Source organism: Neltuma alba, unplaced genomic scaffold, assembly GCF_004799145.2.
Source record: "Neltuma alba isolate B1F8T4 unplaced genomic scaffold, ASM479914v2 tig00003393_pilon, whole genome shotgun sequence".
Classification (NCBI taxonomy): domain Eukaryota; kingdom Viridiplantae; phylum Streptophyta; class Magnoliopsida; order Fabales; family Fabaceae; genus Neltuma; species Neltuma alba.
Genome location: NW_021633264.1, coordinates 36,638 through 59,029, shown reverse-complemented (window position 1 = coordinate 59,029; position 22,392 = coordinate 36,638). Strand labels below are relative to the sequence as shown.

The 22,392-nt window shown below is 35.9% G+C and overlaps 2 protein-coding genes across 2 annotated transcripts; one reads left to right on the top strand and one right to left on the bottom strand.

Moving 5' to 3' along the window:
* The first annotated feature begins 385 nt into the window (after positions 1-385).
* Positions 386-4,499, top strand: LOC114741444 (uncharacterized). Its single transcript, XM_028929709.1, has 2 exons — positions 386-1,098; positions 1,172-4,499. The coding sequence occupies exons 1-2, from the start codon at positions 386-388 to the stop codon at positions 4,497-4,499; spliced, it is 4,041 nt and encodes a 1,346-aa protein (XP_028785542.1).
* Positions 4,500-14,730: 10,231 nt separating this feature from the next.
* On the bottom strand, positions 14,731-15,289 carry LOC114741445 (N66 matrix protein-like). The gene has a single exon (XM_028929710.1). The coding sequence runs from the start codon at positions 15,190-15,192 to the stop codon at positions 14,878-14,880; it is 315 nt and encodes a 104-aa protein (XP_028785543.1). The 5' UTR covers positions 15,193-15,289; the 3' UTR covers positions 14,731-14,877.
* Between the last annotated feature and the right edge of the window lie 7,103 nt (positions 15,290-22,392).

The window sequence follows — 22,392 nt, the reverse complement described above, 5'->3', positions numbered from 1 at the left end:
AATAGTTGACAATAAAACTTGGGAAGAAGTGGCTGAGGAGTGGAAGAGGAACAGTGGTGAAAGGGCAATTATCCCTGTGAACACGACATCGGCAAGAAATAGGTGGTTAAACAAGAGTGGAAAGAAAGGCATTACTCAAGGGGATGACGTGAGGGAAGCCTCTCAAGGTGAGGAGGGGAAGCAAGAGAGGGGTTATTTAAAAGAACTAGATCCAAATGTGATAAGCCCCAGAGAGGGTAGGATTGAGAGCAAGGAGGCTTGGATAGATAAAGAAGGGGGGAAGCCACCAGATAAAGAAAGAGATAACGATGAGTTGTTTATGGAAGCAGTGGAGGAGAGTGCTGAGATGCGGGTTGATTAATCTATTGATTCCTTTTTAATGAATATGAATAAAAACATTCTAGCTTGGAATTGCAGAGGTGCAGGAGGAAAGGAGGTGAAGAGGGATCTGAGAATGATGATTAAGATGAAGAGACCAGAGATTGTCAGTATCATGGAAACTAGAGTACCTGCGAGAAATGCCCAAAATTTCTTTCGAAGCTTAGGGTTTATGGACGTGGAAGCCATTGAGGGGATAGGATTTGCAGGAGGAATTTGGGTGGCCTGGAACAAGTCAAGGGTCAGTCTAACGTGTTTAGAAAAAAGACAGCAATATGGATTGTTTCGAATCCAGTTTGATGGGGAGGAGCCATGGCATATTGTCTTTGCTTATGTGGCTCCAAGAGACAGAGAGAAAGAAGATTTCTGGAGGAATATGGAGAGAATAGCAAAGGAGTGTAATGGGCCTTGGATGGTGTTGGGAGATTTCAATGACATTAGAGGAGCTCATGAGAAAAAAGGGGGAGCTCCTATCAACTCTAGAAGATGTGATACATTTGAAGACAGAATTAACAAATGTGGGTTGTTAGAAGTAGCATCTTGTGGTAACAGATTCACTTGGAAAGGACCCTTGATTCATGGTTATCAAAGGGTGTATGAGCGCCTTGATAGGGGTTTGTGCAGTGCTGATTGGAAAATTAAATTTCCGGAGGCGATTGTCAAAGTTTTGGCAAGACTGGGTTGTTCAGATCATCACCCTATTCTTTTGAGCATGGAAAGGTATGAAAGAAGAGGTGAGCACCCTTTTCGCTTTGAGGCTGCCTGGTTTATGCATGATCCTTTGAAAATGAAGTCAAGGAAGGCTGGGGAAGAGCAGGAGTGGCTACAGACAGACTTGTAATCTGCAGAGGACACTTAGCAAGTGGAACAAAGAGGTGTTTCTGAATGTTCACTCAAAAAAGAAAAGGCTCCTTGCAAGATTGGAAGGAATTCAGAATCAGATTGCTGCATCTGATAGACATTATATCCATTTGTGTAAACTAGAACAAGAGATACAAGGGGAGCTTAGAGATGTTTTGAGACAGGAGGAAATGCTTTGGTTTCAGAAGTCCAGAACCCTTTGGATTAATGATGGTGACCGCAACACTAGATACTACCATCTAAAGACTGTTGCAAGAAGAAGGAGAAATAAGATTGCCATGCTTAAAGATGAGAATGGGGAATGGATTGAGAATCAAGAAGAGTTGAAAAGTTTGGCTCTGGAGTTCTATAGGAACCTCTTTAGGGAGGAGGGGACAGGAGGGAAGCTTGAAGTAGGGGTGTCCTACCCTAGAATCAGTGAAAGAAGTTGGGATCAATTGGAAAGGTCAGTGAATTCAGAGGAGATAAGAGAAGCAATGTTTTCTATTGGGGCTTTTAAAGCACCGGGGATGGATGGTTTTCCAGCAGTCTTTTTTCAGAAGGAGTGGCATGTGGTTGAAGAAGAGGTGGTGACTTCCATTAAGAAACTATGGAATGGAGAGCTAGAGATGAAGGAAGTCAATGATACGTTGATTGTCCTGATTCCTAAAGTTGATCGGCCTGAGAATATGAAGCAGCTTAGACCCATTGCTCTATGCAATGTGTTATATAAGTGTATCTCAAAGATCCTGGTCAAGAGGCTTAAAGGAATTTTGGGAAGGCTTGTAGCTCCAAATCAAGTAAGTTTCGTGCCTGGTCGTCATATCCAGGACAATATTATTGTGACTCATGAGTTACTACATTCTATGAGATCTATGCGGGGTCGAAAGGGTTTCTTTGCTATAAAAGTGGATCTAGAGAAGGCTTATGATCGTGTGAGATGGGGTTTCATCCAGGAAGTCTTGGAGGAAATGGGGATGAAGGAGAAGTGTCGTGATCTATTAATGAGATGTATTAAGTCTGTGGGAACACGGTTGCTTTGGAATGGAGAAAAGACTGAGGCATTTTTGCCCTCAAGAGGAATTAGACAGGGGGATCCCTTGTCCCCTTATGTGTTTGTTCTAGTAATGGAACGATTGACTCACATTATCCAGGAAGCAGAGAGGAAGGGGGAATGGAAAGCTATCCGTATTGGAAGAAGGGGACCAAGTGTTACACATTTAATGTTTGCTGATGACCTTCTTCTTTTTGGGGAGGCAACACTACAGCAAATTAAAGTAGTTAAAGACTGTTTGAGAAGGTTTGGTGAGGCTTCTGGGCAAAAGGTCAACTTTGCTAAGTCTGCCATATTGTTTTCTAAAAATGTCTCTGCTAATAAGAAGGAAAGTTTGGCCCGAGAGGCAGGTTTTAGGGTGACTGAGGATTTAGGAATACATCTTGGAGTTCCTACTTATTATGGAAGGAACAAGACCAGAAGTTTTGGAGGATTGGTGGAGAAAGTGAAACGAAGATTGGGAGGTTGGAAGGTCAATGTGTTAAGTATGGCAGGGAGGGTCACGCTGGCAAAATCTGTTATTAGTGCTATCCCCCTGTATTCTATGATGGTGACGAAGATTCCTACACAGATCATTGGCAGTATTGAAAGGGCCCAAAGGGCATTTATTTGGGGCCACTCAATGGAAGAGAGGAAAATGCATCTAATCAACTGGGAAACGGTCCAAAAACCCAGAGACAGAGGAGGTTTAGGGGTCCTAAACTTGCAGCATATGAATGAGGCTTGCTTGATGAAGCTGGTGTGGAGATTGAGGAGTGAGGGAAGTGGACTCTGGGCTGATGTTCTTAGGTATAAATATAATAAAGGGAAGGCCTTTAACAGTACTGTTAAGGTGCAACGTAATGCATCTCCTGTTTGGAAAGACATTGGAAGTGTGTGGGAAAAACTGAATGAGGGAATCTGGTGGGGTGTGGAGTCAGGAGAAAATGTGAATTTCTGGAGGGACGAATGGGCAGGAAAAGGCGTCGTTTTAATCAATGAGCGACGCTGTGAAATAGAGGGAGAGAAGCTAAATTGGGTGGTAGCTGACCTAGTTAAAGATGATGGATCCTGGGATTGGTCTATTCTGAAAGATTTACTCTCTGATCAAGCCTGTATGAGGCTTCAAGCTCTTAGGCCACCGATAAGGGGGGATAAGGAAGATCGCATTTTTTGGGGGAATGACAGTACTAAGTGCTATAGTGTTCGCAGTGGGTACAGATTACTCAGAGATTGTCGACTGGGGGAGAAAGAAAAGATTTGGGACTTGGTTTGGAAGTGGAAAGGGCCGGAACGGATTAGAAATTTTCTCTGGATTCTGGCTAATAATAGTCTTCACACTAACAATTTAAGGAATAGGAGATGGGGGGCAGTAGACGAATGTGGAGTGTGTGCAAAGAGTGAAACTTCAATTCATGTGGTTAGGGATTGTGAACTAGCTACAAGACTGTGGTTTGGGTTGAACAACAAAATCAAACCAGGATTTTTCAACAGCAGTACCAAAGAATGGCTTGTAGAAAATTTGAAAAGTAAAGAGGTGTGTAGTGGTGTACCTTGGGCAGTGATTTTTGGAGTCGCTTGCTGGAGCTTATGGAAACGGCGAAACCTTCGAGTCTTTGAACAGAGGACGGAAGAGGCGAATCCTTGGCAGATCTGGTCTTTTGCCATGGAGGTGATCAAAGCACGGGAGGCTGATAAAGAAGTGAGGGGGTGTCGTGTAGATGCTAATGAGAATAGGTGGAGTGTGCCGGAGAGAGGTTGGGTGAAGGTTAATTCGGACGGATCTAGTAGAGGAGACCCTGGCCCTGCTGGCTGCGGTGGTGTGCTGCGAGATCATGAGGGAGAATGGATTGTTGGATTTGGCAAGGGCTTAGGTTGGTGTACAGCCTACGAAGCAGAGTGTTGGGGAGCTTTCCTGGGGTTGCAGTTGGCGCTAGAGAAAGGCTACCAGAGAATTCACCTTGAGGTTGATTCTGAGTGCTTAGTGAAGGCTTTGAGAGCGAAAACAAAGGAAGATGAACCAATTGATGCTCACACTAGAATGGTTAGAGATGCTGCAGATCGCTGTGTAAGGATTCGGATCTCGCATACTCAAAGAACTAACAATGGGTGCGCTGATGCGATGGCGAAATGGAGTGCCAGCTGGGATGGGTATGAAGAAAGACGTCTTTTTTCGAAGCCCCCGTCAATAGTGGAAGAGGTATTCAATGAAGATAAGATTGGGAGTAGGTGGCGTGATGCTGGTTGAGTTCTTGTCGGTTTTGTTTTCTTTGTAGTTTCTTTCTACTTTTCTGGGCTGTGGGCCCCCTTTCTACCAAAAAAAAAAAAAAAAAGGGCCAATGCTAGCTAGCAGCTAGCATTATCCTTTTTATGATGATCATACAGTTCTTATTGATTATTCCCTTGGTAATATAGATAGAATGATAGATAGATAGATCACCATTATGAGCTAATTAGCGTCCAGTTTTCATAGTGCTTCTTTTGCCGTTGCATCACTGTTGCGAACATCGTCGCTGTCAACTTTGGGGTGGCCAGTCGAATTGTATCTGTCGCCGGAATGAGAGCCGTTGTTGAAGCTAACGCTTTCGATTTTCTGAGAGCCTTTTCCGCTGTTACTGAACGAGCCTTGAGTTCCAGTGTTGATGCCGCCTGCTGCTCCGCTGGCTACAGCCAGAGCTTCATATGCCGGCAACTTCGGCGGATGCTTCTTGGTCGGCTCAGTATGTGGCTCCATTTGATCTCAGTGATTATTTGATATTATAGAGTTTCTTTGTTTTTCCGTTGGCTTTGCTCGTCTTGCTTGCTTCGCCTGCCTTTTATAGATGCATTAACAACAATCTGTATTGTCTCTCCTTCCTTAAGCAAGAAGCTTTATGGTATATATCCCTTCTTCTTCTTTTTTTTTCCCCCTCCTTAATCCGATTCCATCTTTTCCAATCGGTACCGAACTATGGTTACTTGATGGAATATGTTAGTGTAGTGTGAGGAATTCATTATAAAATTACAAAGTAGGCCAACCATGCATGGACACGTTTTCCTTCTCTGGCTGCCCTTTTTTTCATCCTTTTACTTTCACTTGATACTTTCTTATTTTGAGGAGAGAGGTTTGGAGAAAAGAAACAAACAATAAAAACATTTTTGACAGAGGCATAAATAATTAAGACGTTGTAACGAGAGGGAGCAGATAAAACTTTGGAAATTGGTAGGAGGCTCATCCACATCTTTCTTTCTTTCTTCCTTTATATTTTTTCTTTTCTCGTATAGCTATAATACTACCTCCGGTCCTTAATATAAAACCTTATTTGACTTTTATTTTGGTCCTAAATATAAGATCCCCATCCACTTTGTCTCCCATATTTATGCATTTTTTTTCTAAGATAGTCCTTCTAATAATAGTAGACTTCTAGCCAATACACTTGATTAGTAAGGATATTTTAGGAAAGACACCACCTATTTATTACAAATAACTAACTTAACTTCTTTCTTTAATCTCCTCAAATTAGTCAACCAGCTCTTATAATTAGGACCGGAGGTAGTATATATGTATCTTCGGTTTTTAGTATAAGATCTAGTTTCAAAAGTTACAATTTTTTCTTAAACAACACTTATAGGCTATAGCTGCATGTGGCCACAGCCGACGTAGAGGGTGACATAATGATATGAGGTCAGTCACACTCATCAAAAAATTTGGATGGCAGGAAGTGTAAAGTTTTAACGTGGAATAAGTTAGGTTTCAAATTTGTTTCTTTTCCTTTAGCACCGATAATAAATGATTCTCATCCACACTCCATAAAAGCATATGATGCCTAATTTCATTTTTTTAAAGTTAGATTCTTGTTCACAAATAAAACAACGAAGCTAGGTCATTAAATGAAAGCATATATTGCTACAAGGCAGGTGTGTGAAGGATCTAATATAGTAATAGGGATGGATAGGAGGAATCTTTAATTTCTTCTGCCCATTGATTCTTTTTTACGTTCATCCAGATCTTCCGGACTGACCCTGATCATAATAAATTACTATATCTGCAAAAAAACATCTTTGGAAGAGCTATCCCCAATTAGGCTCAATAACGTCCGAATCTCATCCAATGAGATAGTCATATGAAAAAAGAAAAACTTCAATCTGGATTAGTCGTAATAGCTATAGTAGCCCCAAAAATACTTAGATGTGAAAGCAGGAAAAAAAATTAAATATAGAAGTGAAGATATATATATTACTCACTTAATTATAAAATATTAACTAACAAAACTTCTTTTTATGTTATACACAAACCACATTCGAAAACGTGCTGCTCCAACGACAGACACAACTGTTCTGCCGGTTAATAAAGAATTTTTAGTTTTTGAATGTAATTTGTCTTTCTAAAACTTCTACCATATATACATCGCATTTAGGCACAATTTCTTATAATTTTTTAATGTCCAATTTTTTAATTATTAATATATAGGAAAGTTACATAATTTGAACATGATCAATATCAACCAATAATCAATAAATCCATTAGAGCTAAAGAAAATCACACGCATACATTAAAAAAAAAAAAAAAAAGATCGGGTACCTAAACTGAAACCAACATCTCATAAGTCGACTGCTTGATTGGAGTGTTGTGGCCAATATTAAACAACGGAACTTTTCATTGAATGATGTTTTACGTTATCTCTGAATTAAATTTATACGTTATGGTCACTTATATTTTATCCATATTTAACTGATGAAAATTAGGCTTTTTCCTACCCCTCAACTCACACCTAGTCCTTCAAATTCATTTACTTACCAAGAATTAATATATATATATATAATTGTTCAAGATTCAGATTGTCTAATGCGTTTTACTGAACTTGTTTAATACAGCGCATCAAACAAGAGTATGATAATGCATTTTGAACGAACATTTCAACATATAAAAAGCGACTTGATCGTAAGTCTTAATTTTGCAATCTCTATTGCATAATTTGTTGTTATGATTAATTATATTGTTAAAAGAGACCCTTAAAAAACATAGATAATAAATATATATTGACAAAATCATTCTTTAAAAGAAAATTCTATATCTTCTTCACATGTAGTGCTTTTCTTAAAAAATCAATAACAAACAATATATGCATAGGATTAACTCGAATCCTAGAGTTCTAACTAAATTAATTATATTATCGCAGAGAATTTTGTTCGCCCCCTAATTTTCTGTGCCCACTATCACGATGCATATATTCCTTCACCTTTACAATTACTTTTTTGGTCCTTAATATAGGACCTAATTGTTGAGTTGATTTTAGTCCTAAATATAAGACCTATTTCTCATATTTATCATTTTTCTCTAAATTATCTCCATGGATACTTCCTTAACCATAATTAAGTAGAAAAGGGAGAGAGGATATTAAGGAAGATAATTATGGCATTTTAGGAAAAACATGTTATATTTCTTATAATTAACTAAGTTACCTAACTTCCTTAATCTAATCAAATTAGTTAAATAGGTCTTATATTAAGGACTGAAAGAGTATTATATACTACCTTTAGTTTTTAATATAAGAGCTAATTAACTAATTTGAGTAGATTAAGAAAATCAGTTAAGTTAGTTACTTGTAATAAATAAGTGTTATCTTTTCTAAAATACCCTCTCCTTTTTAAGGAAAATATGGAGGATCTGAAAACAATTACGCTTTCTATCAAAATAGTTCAAGGAAATTAGATAGGTCATGTCTGACGGCTATATGAACTTTCAATTTCTCATCCAAAATTCACCCGTAAATGACACGCAAAAGGCTGAGATTTCATGCACCCAGGCAACTCTAAAACATTGGATCACACACACACACACACACACACACACACACACACACTCTCTGTCAATTGAATCGTTGATCATACTCCTGAGGTCCCAAATATAAGATACATTTGTAGTGTAATTTAGTTTACAAAACAGGTCTTTTATTTGGAACGGAGGGAGTAGTATTTATTAATGACGTGAAAGAAGAGGCTGGCTGAATTAGAAGCTGGGGCAGAAAGCAGACATTAGTCAGATTGATTTAGTCACTTTTTGTTGGACTAATGCCCCATTTGTTAAAAAGTAAGGTGATTAATTAGAGAATTTGGTTAATTAATCAGAAATTTTATAATTATTTAGTGATATTAGGCAGAAAGATATTAATACTCTAAACAAGAAGTATACTAGGACCAAATTAAATCACTAACTAGCTTTTATATTAATGATAGAAGGTAGTATGTTTTGTATTCATAAAAATTTGAACCTGAAACTTTATGTTTACACGTAGTCATAGCCTTTTTTACTTGGAGATCAACTCATTCGTAATAAGCAACATACGTACTATATGATCTTTTTACTCATTTAGTTATACTGATGCAACTCCGAAACCTGGCAGAAGAGAGACCCTTAAAAAATTGAACCCCTTAACTATTTATTTATTGTGATGATAGCATAATGTCTTTAACAAGTTTTATTTATTTAACAATTATTGGTTACTCATATTCAGCAAGCGTTTCCAACATACCATCTGATTTATTCACACCACATGCACCAGACTAACCTGGCAGCGGAAGGCTTTCTCCTTAGAATTGAGGAAGATGACAATCTTACAGCAGAACTTTAGGGGCTGCCTCATTTGGATTGAAACAGAGGCTTTAGAAGCTCCTCTTCTTGTTTTTTTTTTTTTTTAACCAGCAGCCATAGCCTCTTTTACAAGCTGGGATGAACCTCTTATTGATATTAATTTAATCTACTAAATATTAAAGGTAATATTTTTAGCAATTATTAATTACTCATATTGAGCACCCGTTTCCAACATACCATCTGATTTACTGATGAAGTTTTCCCTGTTGATGAGATCCTTCACATCACATGCATAAGACTCATCTCATGCAGGAGAGAGCCCTCTAAACAATTGAAACCTTAACTGAAACGATATTTTTATTTAGAGGAGGATCATCATGATGAATAGCCTCCTGATTACATACCGCGCACACACTATATATAATAATTAAGGATCAAACCATAGTAGTGAAAGGGGTAATACTAGCTAGCAGCTAGCATTATCCTTTCTATGATGACCATATTATTCCCTTAATAATATAGATAGATAGATGGATCACCATTATGAGTTAATTAGCGTCGATTGTTCACAATACTTCCGTTGCCGTTGCCATATGTGGTGCCGCTGTTGTGAACAAAGTTGCCGCCATCGTTGTGGTAGTAAGGAGAATTGTAATTGTTGCCGGAATAAGCGCCGCTGTTGTAGTTGACGTCTCTGAAATTCTGAGAGCCTCGTCCGCTGTTATTGAATGAGCCCTGAATTCCACAGTTGTAGCCGCCGGCTGCTCTGTTGGCTTGAGCCTGAGCTTCGTTTGCCTGCATTATTCCCTGATGATGATTATCTGATATGACTGTGTTTCTTTGTTTTTCCGATGGCTATGCTCGTCTCCCTTGCTTCGCCCGCGTTTTATAGATGCACTACCGAGAATCTGCACTGTGTCTCCTTCCTTAAGCAAGAAGCTTTATGGTACACTTCTTCTTATCTTTAATATAAGAGCTAGTTGACTAATGTAAGTAGATCAAGAAAAAATTAGTTAAGCTAATTGTTTATAATAAATAAGTATTATTTCTACTAAAATATCCTTACTAATCAAGTGTATTAGTTAAAACTACTATTATTACAATAACTAGCTTGAGAAAAAATGAATGAATATGAGGGACAAAGTAGACTAAGATTTTATATTTAGGACCAAAATAAAAGTCAAATAAGCTCTTATAGTAAGTACCGGAGGTAGTTTATGCTTGTTATCTTAATCCGATTCCATCTCTCCAATCGCTACCCAAATATGGTTAGTTGAAGGAATATGTTAGTATAGTGTGTGGAAGTCGCTATAAAATTACAAAATTGGGCAACGATGCATGCGACACGTTTTCCTTCTCTGGCTGTCCTTTTTTCATTCTTTTACTTTCACTTGATACTTTCTTATTTTGAGGAGAGAAGTTTGGAGAAAAGAAACAAACAATAAAAATATTTTTGACAGAGGCATAAATAATCAAGATATATGTAGCAACAAGAGGGAACAGATAATCAGGCCCAAAAAAAAAAAACAAGAGGGAACAGATAAAACTTTCGAAATTGGTAGGCGGCTTACCCGCATTTTTCTTTCTTCTTTTCCATTTTTTTCTTTTCTTATATAGCTACTTATAGTATATTATCTTCTATTCTTAATATAAAATTTGAAAATTGTATTTCTGTTCTTTTTTTAACAACTCTTATATAGCTGCATGCATGTAGCCACTGCAGACGTAGAGGATGACATATTGCTATGAGGTCAGTCACACTCGTCACAAAACTTAGATCGCAGGAAGTGTAAAATTTTAACGTGCAATAAATTAGGGCTCAAATTAATTTCTTTTCCATTAGCACCGATAATAAATGATTCTCATCCACACTCCATAAAAGCATATGATGCCTAATTTCACTTTTTTAAAGTTAGATTCTTGTTGAAAAATAAAGGACCGAAGTTAAATTGTTAAATGAAAGCATATATTTCTACAGGACAGGTGTGTGAAGGATATGATACAATAATAGGGATGGATGGGAGGATTCTTTAATTTCTTCTGCCCATTGATTCGCTTAATGAGGCATGTTGTATAGATAGGATATAGTAATACCTCTCGTCTTTGAATAAAATTGAAGGAACTTGCGCTTTTAGGTTCATTGAAATCTGCTGGACTGAATCATGCTCATAATAAATTACTATATTTGCCATATCATTAGGGGTTGAAATTTAGACAGAACACATTTTTAAGCATAGGTCCGTCCAAACACCAGTAAGAACTTCCAATTTGAAACTAACTGGTGTTGGTCCTGCTGCAAGGAGCTTTGGCTGGTTAAGTACAATGTTTAGACTTAAAGTTCGTGTAAATGCCAAAAACATAGTTGGAAGGGCTTCCTCCAATGAGGCTCGGTAATATTTGAATCTCATCCAATGAGATCATAATCAAAAATTCTCAGTTTGCATTAATCGTAGTAGCTATAGTAGCCCCAAAGATACTTAGATGTGAAAGTACCAAAAAATATATATAGAAGTAATTATATATATATGGGTTAAGGTACATCTAGCACTCTCAAATATTTTTTCAAGTGCACCCAATATCTACAAAGTATTTTGTGACACAGCCAATACTCCAAAGTATTTTTTAAGTGCGTCTAACACCTTAAAATATTTGTTTTGCTTTGATGCTGAATGCATCAAAAAATATTTTGGATATTAGATGCACCTAAAAAATAATTTAAGATGTTAGATGTATTATAAAATACTTTAGGGTTATAGATGCACCCGAGAAAAATACTCTATGGTGCTAGATACACCTTAACCCTATACACATATTACCCAATTATAAAACATTAACTAACAAAACTTCTTTTTATGTTATATACACACCACATTCGAAAACACGTCACTCCAATGACAAACGCAACCGTTCTTCAAGTAAATACAGAATTTTCAGTTTTTGAATGTAAGTTGTCTTTCTCAAACTTCTACCGTATATATATTGCTTTTATGTTTAATTTATTATATTTTTTAATGTCAAATTTCTTAATTAATTGCAATGATTAAGAGAAGAAAATGCAACATGGATATGAAAACTGTATTGATATAGAAATTCCCCAACGGATATATGATCTGATGGTACAAAAGCACCGAGGAATTTGTTACAAACTTTAAGAAATAACAGAAATGTCAGAGAATTGCAGAAAGGAAAAAGGAAAGATTCCTCCAATAAGAGAGAGAGTCTATCAACGAAATATTCCACACCCATCAGTACTCTGTTGTCCCTATTTTATTCACGCGTCAGCCTCCAATTCGCGAAGCTTCCTATTCCTAGTTTTCTTCTTAATTCTTCTGCTTCTACGGACCGAGTCATTTTGGGCCTGGTCCTCATTCATCGTTGGGCTCATTACATTAATATATGGGAAAGTTACATAATTTGAACATGATCAACATCAACCGGTAATCAATAAATCTGCAAGATCTAAAGAAAATCACACACAGACAAAAAAAAAAAAAAAGGAAAAAAGAGGATCGAGTACCTAAACTGAAACCAACAGCTCATAAGGCATATTTATGACATATACTTTCGACTGGTTGATTGGGATTGTTGTGGCCAAAATTAAACAACGGAACTTTTGATTGAATGACATTTCATGTCACCTCTGAATTAAATTTATAGCTTCTTCTTTTTTATATTTTATCCATATTTAATTAACGAAAATTATGCTTTTTTCTACTCCTCAACTCATACTTAATCCTTCAAATTCATTTACTCACCAAGACTTAATAAATATATATATGTATATAAATTGTTTGAGATTCAGAATGTCTAATGCGTTTTTCTGAACTTGAATGATACTCCTCCACGCCTTAATATAGGACTTAGTTGTTATGTTAATTTTGGTTCTAAATGTGAGACTTATTTCTTATATTTATTAATTTTTCTAAATTAGTCATATTGATATTCCCTCAACCATAATCAAGTAGGAGCGGGGGAAGGATATTAAGAAAGATGATTATGGTGTTTTAGAAGGAAAAAAAAAAGTCATATTTTTTTATAACTAATTAACTTATCTAACTTTTTTAATTATCAAATTAGTTAAATAGGTTTTACATTAAGAACCGGAGGAGTGCAGTACAACATATCAAACAAGAGTATGATAATATTAATGCATTTTGAACGAAGATTTCAACGTATAAAAAGTGACTTGATCGTACGTCTCAATTTTGCATTCTCTATTAGATAATTTGTTGTTATGATTAATCATATTGTGAAAAGAGGCCCTTAAAAGACATAGATAAAAAATACTAGCTCGGGTCCTTAATATAAAAGCTAGTTGACTAATTTGAATAAATTAAAGAAGTTTGTTGAGTTAGTCAATTATTTGTAATAAATAGTTGTTGTGTTTCTTAATACCCTTGCCAATCATGTGTATTAGCTGGAACTATAATTTGATAGAATCTTTGATATATATAATTACTACAACGACTATTTAAAAAAATAAATAAATATGAGGCACAAAATAGATTGGTGTCTTATATTTAGGATCAAATTAAAAGTTAAACTAGATTTTAAATTAAGGATCAGAGGTAGTATATGTTGAAAAAATCGTTGTTTAAAAGAAAATTCTATATCTTCTTCACATGTAATGCTCTTCTTAAAAAAATCAATAACGAATGCATATAAAGTTACATAGGATTAACTCGAATCCTATGTGGGGCCAAGCTACATGTGGTGCTCTAATTAAATTAATTATATTATTGCAGAGAATTTTGTTAGTCCCCCAATTTTCTGTGCCCACTATCACGATGCATATATTCCTTCACTCACACAAGTTACAATTACATGTGTGTGCGCGTATATATCCTATCAAAGTATATGAAAGAAGGCAAATAATTACACAGCAAAAAAAGTTTGAAGGCGGAAGAGATTGACCCCAGCTAGATGGCCAATAGGGAGGATTTGATCCGCTGGTTCGGACTCCTTGATCAGCAACCGGTTCCGGTGGAAACAAATCCCCAGCACGGCACCAACCCCCCCAGCGCTGCAGTTCCTCAGGGAAGCCCAGTCGCAGCAGCACCTCCAGGACCGAACTCTCCTCCGGCCACGTTCAGCAACGCCGGCACACAGAACATGAAAGGTCTTATAAACAACACTGGCCATACCACTGGCAACGGAAATGGTTCCATCATCTTCGGTTCCTTTGACACCTCTACCAGGGTCGGCAGGAATTAATTAAGACCAATTTAGTAATTAATGATCTCCAGCCCCTTCTTCTAAAGTCTTAATAATAATCCTTTATTATGCTTTAGTTTAAAGAACATGAATCTTGATCAAGACAGTTGTTAGTTTGTAATGATACGAGGTTCCTGCACCTCTCTAATTTACATAATAAAAATCTTTTCCTTTCGTGGCATTATATGAATACTCCTCCGCCAGTTGTGTGTTGGGTCAATGCCCCATTTTTTTTTAAAAAAATAGAGGATCTGAAACAGTTACATTTTCTGTCAAAATAGTTCGGCCCAATTTGCGAGGTCTTATCTGGACTTTAATTTCAATTTATCATCTAATTAGCTGATATGAAACTTATTATATTCTAGTACAGACCAATTCACCCGTAAATGACACGCATAAGACTGAGATTTCATGCACCAAGGCAGCTCTAAAACGTTGGATTACACACACACGGACACATTTAATCATTTGAATCCTTGATCATAGTATTTATTGATGGCATGAAAGAAGAGGCTGGCTGAAGAAGCTCATCGGGACTACAAAAGCAGACATTAGTCAGATTGATTTAGTTATTGTTTGTTGGACTAATGCCCCATTTGTTTTTTTTTTAAAAAAAGGGATTGATTAGAGAATTTTGGTTAATTAATTAGAAAGTTTTATAATTACTTAGCGATTTTAGGCGGAAAAATATTAATACTCTAAACAACAAGTATTATATTATAAAACATGCAAGAGTTCCTTATTAATGAGATGAAAGAAGAGGCTAGCTAACTGAAGAGCCTCCTCGATCAGGAGTACAAAGTACACGTACAGTAGTTTATTATAATATGTAACCAGGTTCTCAGGATCTGGTGGAAGAATCAAAGCCTCCAAAGACAATAGATCCGTTACCGTTGCCTTGCGTGGTGCCACTGTTATGGATCAAACTACCGCCATGGTAGTCGGAGCGATGATATGTGTTGCCGTTGCCGGAATAAGCGCCGCTGTTGTAGTTAACGTCTCTGAAATTTTGAGAGCCAGATCCGTTGTTGTTGAATGAGCCTTGAGTTCCACTGTTGTGGCCTCCGGCCGATGATCTGCTTGCTTGTTGAGCCTGAGAGTCGTTATTTCCCAGCAGGCCACCAAGAAGCCTTCTCACCAGCAGCTCCGATTCCATTTGATCTTACTGATCTTATAACTGGAGCTTCACGATCAATATATGCTTTAATTTTTGGCTGGCTTTAATGTTTGTGTCGCTTGATATTAGCGATCCTGCGTTTTACAGACGCAAAAAAGAAGAATTTATGCTATTCTCTGGCTTCAACACCAAGCTATATATTGTGCCATTCTATTCATATTTATCAGTCACATGGACTGCAAGCCAGCAAAGCAACCAAGAAATAAAGAAAGCATTAAATTCACTATTTTTTTTTTTTTTACATTTGCCCTCAGTAAAGAAGGGGTATTAAAAATATGTTTTATATTTTCCCTTACCTATTTACTTTATCTCTCTCTAGATCTATTAATTTAACATGGGTAAATTTGAAAGAAAAAACCTCATTAATTACCCTACAAGTGACTTGTATTTAGAAACAAATTTTTTTCTTACAAGTGACTTGTAAATAGGAATAATATCATTAATGGTATAAGCTATTCCATCGTTTGCCCCATAATATATTATTAGTTAATTCTATATGCCGTGTATGATGACTTTCTGCATATTTAATTGATTCTATTTTTTCAAAAAATAAATAAATTAGGTGAGTTGGCTCTTGAGAGCTCATAGAGTAAGAATCATTTAAAAAGTACAAACTAATAAAGTCTTGTTTTAGTTGTGAGATTCACAACCATGCTAGTTAATGGAACCAACCTTTGCTCACTAAATTAGTATAACTATAATTCGTTAGGCAAGGTGCAAATATCTGAGAGGTGGGATCTGGTGGCCAAGAGGAAAATGAGCAGAAGTCTGGCCGTCCAATTTCTAATTTATTTGTCTTTTATTTAATGGAAAAGTTCCTCACTTAATCGGACTCCATCTCTCCAATCGCTACCCAACTATGGTTAGTTGATGGAATATGTTAGTGTAGTGCGTAGAATTCATTATAAAATTACAAAATTGGCCAACCATGCACGCGACCCGTTTTCCTTCTCCTGGCTGCCCTTTTTTTCATTGTTTTACTTTCGATTGATACTTTCTTGTTTTGAGGAGAGAGGTTTGGAGAAAAGAAACAAACAATGAGAACATTTTTGACAGAGGCGGGTCATCCATATTTTTCTTTCTTCCTTCCCTTTTTTCCCCCCCTTGTATAGCTACATATAGTATATTATCTTCCATTCTCAATATAACATCTGGTTTCAAAAGTTGTATTTCTTTTCTTTTCTTTGACAACTCTAAATATATAGCTGCATGCAGCCACGGCTGACGTAGAGGGTGACATAGTGCTGTGAGGTCAGTCACGCTCATCACAAAAATTATTAGATCGCAGGAAGTGTAAAGTTTTAACGTGGAATAAATTAGGGCTCAAATTAATTTCTTTTCCTTCAGCACCGATGATAAATGATTCTTATCCACACTCCATAAAAGCATATGATGCCTAATGTGGATAGGAGGATTCTTTAATTTCTTCTGCGCATTGATTCGCTTAAGGAGGCATGTTGTATGGATAGGATATAGTGTAGTACCTCTTGTCTTTGAATAAAATTGAAGAACCTTTCATTTTTAGGTTCATCTCAATCTTCTGGATTGAACCCTACTCATAACAAATTACTATATGTGCAATATCATCAGTGAAGTTAACTTACCCTTAATTTGTCGCTTTGAGGTTACTCCAAAAATTAACCGAATTAATGCAATATAGTGCACAATTCGAGTGTATTCACTTTGAGGAGCCGAAAATGAAATTAAATCCTAGTAAATAAATGCAAGTAACTTAAACTATAAAAAAGGATTTTTGATTTGATAATTGCTAAGTAAACACCTTGAATTAAATTGAAATTAAAATACTTTTTTTTGTTTTTATATAAAAATGATTAAAATGAATGAAGATTAAAGAAATGAAAATGAGACACACAAATAACACTGATTAAAAATCAATCCTCCAATTCAACAATGCAGGCAATCATCACTCTAAAAGATGTGGGAGTTAAAACAATGAATTAAGAATTATCATTAAGCTTTTAATCCAACAACCGAGCCACCTCGAGTTGCCACAAAATATTTTCCTAAAATCCTAACTTACTAACTGCAACCAGAATAGTAAAATGGGATTAAGGATGCTAAAAACCAATGCTTAATTAGAACTCTTAAATCCAAATAACAGAATTATAGCTAGCAAGAGACAATATGATCCAAAGATTCCAAGCAACCTCAGAAAATCACAATATATTAACTCCAAAATCAATACAAATGTCATAACCACAACATTATAATTGAAATCAAAGCTATAAACAGTCCAATGTCAAATGCTAAGCAATAATTCAGTCACAATAATCTCCAAATATAATCAGATTAAGCAATACAATTATCCCAACAATCAGAAAAACTATCTTAAGCCCTATGAATTGTTAAACAATTATTGAGTAAGAAATTAAAGCAACTAAAACTCCCCTTTGATGATCCAAGCTCCTGCCATTATTGTTGAATTGGAAGATTATGAAACTCTAGCCTCGGTTTGCCATGAGAATTGCCATATTCAGAATTCTGCTACAGGCTTCCATGAAAGAGACGTGATGGAAAGTGCAATGAAGGATGAAGCCGTCTGCTCCCTGTTTTTTTTTTTTTTTGCCTCTGCACGTCACTGGTTCGTGTTCAAACCGTCTCTCTCACTCCTTTGTCTCGCTGCCCAGCTCGCGTCACCTTGTGTGGGCTCTCTGGTTTGCGTCTTGTGGAGATGAAGAATTATAGTATATTAGGTTGGGGGGGCAAATTAAAACGTTCGCGTTTTGCACCCCTTTTATTATTATATATATTTTAATTTATTTTTCTTTTATCTTTTTTTTATCTTTTTTTTAATTTTCATTTTCATTTCAAAATCTTCCAAAAACCTGCAAGCAAAAATTCAAAGATAAGGTAGTATTAATTGTTCTCAAAAAAATCAACTAGTCACAATTAAACCAAAATATGACAACTTTGCCCCTATAAAATAATAATTCAAAATAAAATATATTAAATCAATTAATAATCAATTAAGGCTAAAAAGACTAATTAAGTTGACAAAACCCATATAAAAGATATCAAAATATAAAAATAATTGAGTTGTCAATCAGGCGTTGAAATCTTGGACAGAAACACATTTTAAAGCATAGGTCTGCCCGAACACCAGCGAGAACTTCAATTTGAAACTAACTGGTGTTAGTCCTGATGGAAGGACTTTTGGGTGCCTAAGCAATATGTTTCGACTTCAAGTCGGGTGTAAATGCAAAAAACATGTTTGGAAGAGCTAAACCCAATTAGGCTCAATAATTTTGAGTATCCTGCGCTATATGTATATAGATAGATATAAATACTCCTCTACTCCTAAATATAAGACCCTTATACACACTAGCAAAGGGTCTTATATTTAAACCGGAAGAGTAATATCATAGCATTCGGTGATTTGTCATTAGAATACAAATGGTGAGACTTTATCGTATATGTAAATGCCAGTCATGAGCGAAGCCAGCTGCGAGCCTTGTTTGGGGGTAGTCCCTACTGGCTTTAATTTAATGAGCAATTTCCATAGATTCTGATAGGAATTCTCCGGAGTTATAGATAATATAAGCGTTTGGAAAGAAGACGGCCCTGTGATTATGAATATTATATATATATATAAGCCTTTTGATTGTATAAGATTTCAATATATTTAATTACTGTCACTTTGCACTTGTCCCTATATATCATGTTGTAGCATACTTATCTCGTCCTATTTATAAGGTAAAGTAAGAAAAAGAAGGTTATTATTAGTCCTATTAAGTCATTTTATTAAATTTTAGCATGAATGTACTATTTGTAAATAATTATATATTAAGTAAGAACAAAGTTAGGAAAATTATTATATTTTAATTAAAAAATTAATATAATTTAATTTTTTTTATTTGTATGAAATATGCTGGGAAGTGTCTTATAAATACCTAAAGAAGTAATAAATTTTGTAGTCTTCTCTCCTATAGACTGCAGATCATGCCACGTTAGTCGAGACAAGAGAGATAAGATAAATATCGCGGACCAAGCACCGGCGTAATCCACGCCATCAAAAAACATCCAACAATCTAACGTCAGGGGACCGAATTCCCTCCTCAGCAGTTAACTTTTTTCATAGGCATACAAGCGGATTTTTATTTTTTAGACATTTAATCATTGTTAATTTATCGTTTTTTCCTAATTTACCTCCGCTAGCTGGATAGAATGCGATAGCGATACTTGTGGAATATGGAATTTTCCCACCGTCAATTTAATACTCCTCCGGTCCTTATTATAAGATCCAATTTGACTTTTATTTGGTCCTAATTATAAGACCCAATCCATTTTGTCTCTTATATTTATGCATTTTTTTCCCAGATAATCCTTCTAATAATGATAGTTTTAGCCAATATACTTAATTAGCAAGGATATTTTTAGGATGACAAACTTATTTATTATAAATAACCAACTTAACTTACTCCTTAATCTCCTCAAATAAGTCAATTGGGTCTTATAATTAGGACCGGGAGGAGTAATATTCAATTCCCATCATTTGGATTTTTTCCCCCATCATAATGCATGAATATAGCCAGCTTTAAATTGCTTAATGACAAGCTGGGCTAGTTACAGGGGAAAAAAAAAACGAAACCAGCAGCTTTTAATCCATTCTACTGAAGCGATCCAGTTTCAAATTTCAATGGCAGGTATTAATGTTGTGGCTTTCAAACCATCATTGGAAGCACCCAGTCAACGTGGTGAATACAAGGGCCATGGGATGGGGGCTCGTTCCCAGGGCTACCCCGGCGGCAGCGGCGGCACTACTCCTCTTCCTGTTCCTGTTATTTCTGAATCACTGGCAGCACTGGTACCGGCACGGGCACACAGCTGCCTCTTAAGCGCCATGGTGGTTTAACCAGTATTATTATATTATGGAACATCGAGCATTGAAGGTAGCACGAAGCAACATGGTACCTTCAAGGACCATGGGACCGCAGCTTTTATTCAGGGAGGCTTCACTGCTTCCGGCGACATTAAGTAAAGATCAGCATCTTCTCATTTTTGCTAATTAAGGCTTGGTCGAATAAAAAAGAATATGCAATGACGTTTTAAAATTAATTATCGATTGTCTGTGTTATTTTCTGTTTCTTCATAATGCTCTAAATTATATATACAAATTCATATATAAAGCAAGAAAGTTTTAATCATTATCAATTTAAAATCTTAAATTTCAGTATTGTCTAATGGCATGATATTTCACTCTAATTATATGCCTATTAACTTCGGATTATAATCAGAAACCAAATCGGTTTTTAAAATTCAATTGACTTGACCTTAATTTCTTGACCGAATTTTTTCTTAAAAAGAACTTAACCCAATCTTCGGACCCAACATAATATTAAGGAGACACTAATAATAAATAAACCAAACCAACTAATTACAAACCTCTCGCCGGATCATTTGTTTTGCAGCATTTTGAAAAATGATTTTTATCCTACCAACCCAATACCTGTGGGCATATATGTATGTATACGATATGGCACTTATGCATAAATGCAAGAAATCAGGTCAGGATTTCGGGGGAAGCTGGGTAGACGTAGGTTTGCTAATCTTTTTAGAATTAATAAATTCATTCAAATTTACCATCTTCAAATTCAAAGAACCCAAATCCGGCATGCAATAATTGACTCTCGTTTGTTTTATTTTAATTAGCGAGACTTCGAAAAGATTAGAAATTAAAAAAGAATCTACAAACCAAAAATAATCTCAAAAGAATAAAAATACGATTCCACTCCCATTATCTAAAAATGCCGATTATTCTTTTTATATCCGCTTCAATTCACAGCGTCCTGATTCTAATTCCGTGCCCACGACATAACTTTCATCCTCGTCCATCAAAAGACACACAGATTCTGATTCCTTGTCCATGAAATAATAATAATAATAAAATTACTGATATTAACATAATAATGGCCCTCACTTGCAATCGGCATTAGATTTCTTGTCCATTCCTGAAACCGTATCACCTTTCTATAAAAGGGAACACTGCCTGGCCGTAATCCCAAACTAAGCTGATCAAAACAAAGAAGAAAGCTTATTGTTATATACCTCGGTCCTAATTATAAGAGTCAATTGACTAATTTGAAAAGATTAAGAAAGTAAGTTAAGTTAGTTATTTGTCCTAAATAGGTGTTGTCTTTCCTAAAATATTCTTGCTAATCAAGTGTTAGCTAGAACTACTATTGTTAGAAGGACTACTTTGGAAAAAAAATATATAAATATGAGAGATGAAATGGATGGAGTCATATATTGAAGATTAAAATAAAAGTCAAATAAGGTTTTATATTAAAGACCGAAGGTAGTATAATTGTAAGACTCGATCGTCACTAATCAATACGGCGTCGTCCATGGTGTTTTGCAGGTCTTGCAGTTAGCGTTAGTGGTCAAGCTCAGCAGCCTGCGCCGCCCACAGTACGGCGGTTACTATCCTCTCAGCCACCAGCTCCGACTTATTACCACACTAATTCTGGAACTCACTCCATTCAGAGTGATCTCAAGCAAGATGGTACTTCAAGGGCCATGGCACTGGAACTAAGATCCAGGGAGGTTTTAATGCCTCTGGTGACATTCAGTAATTCATGATCATCATCATATAATTATCTGCACACTGCTGAGTTGATCTGTCTAAATAATCAGTATTGAAATAAGAGGTTCACCTGTGCATCATATTTGACATAGTTTTATATATCTCTCTTGGTTTATTTTGTTTTGCCTTCTTCATTTATTTATTTATTTATTTATCTATCGTCCTTCACCTATCATAGAAGAAACTTACATATTCATCATATTCACCAAAAGATCAAATTGGCAATATCGCAATGGAAAAAAAGTTAAAGAAGTGATGAGAGCCTTTGTCGTTCGCCTTGGGGTTCCCGATCAAAAATAAATCCAAACAATGCAATATGTACAAAACTCGAGTCATTTCACTTTGAGAAGCCTTTATTTGAAATCCTAAGCAAACTAGTATCAAAAATAAAAAAATTGACTTGAAAAGGATTGATTTTTTTTTAACTGACTAATTGGCAAATTTAAAAGGATGCAAATGAGTAAATAATTTTTGAATTTTTAGTTTATAAAATGGATATGAATAAAATAAGCAAAGTGTGAGTAAACAAGTGACAGCAAATGGAAAAGCAATCCTCTAGCACAATGATTAAGGCT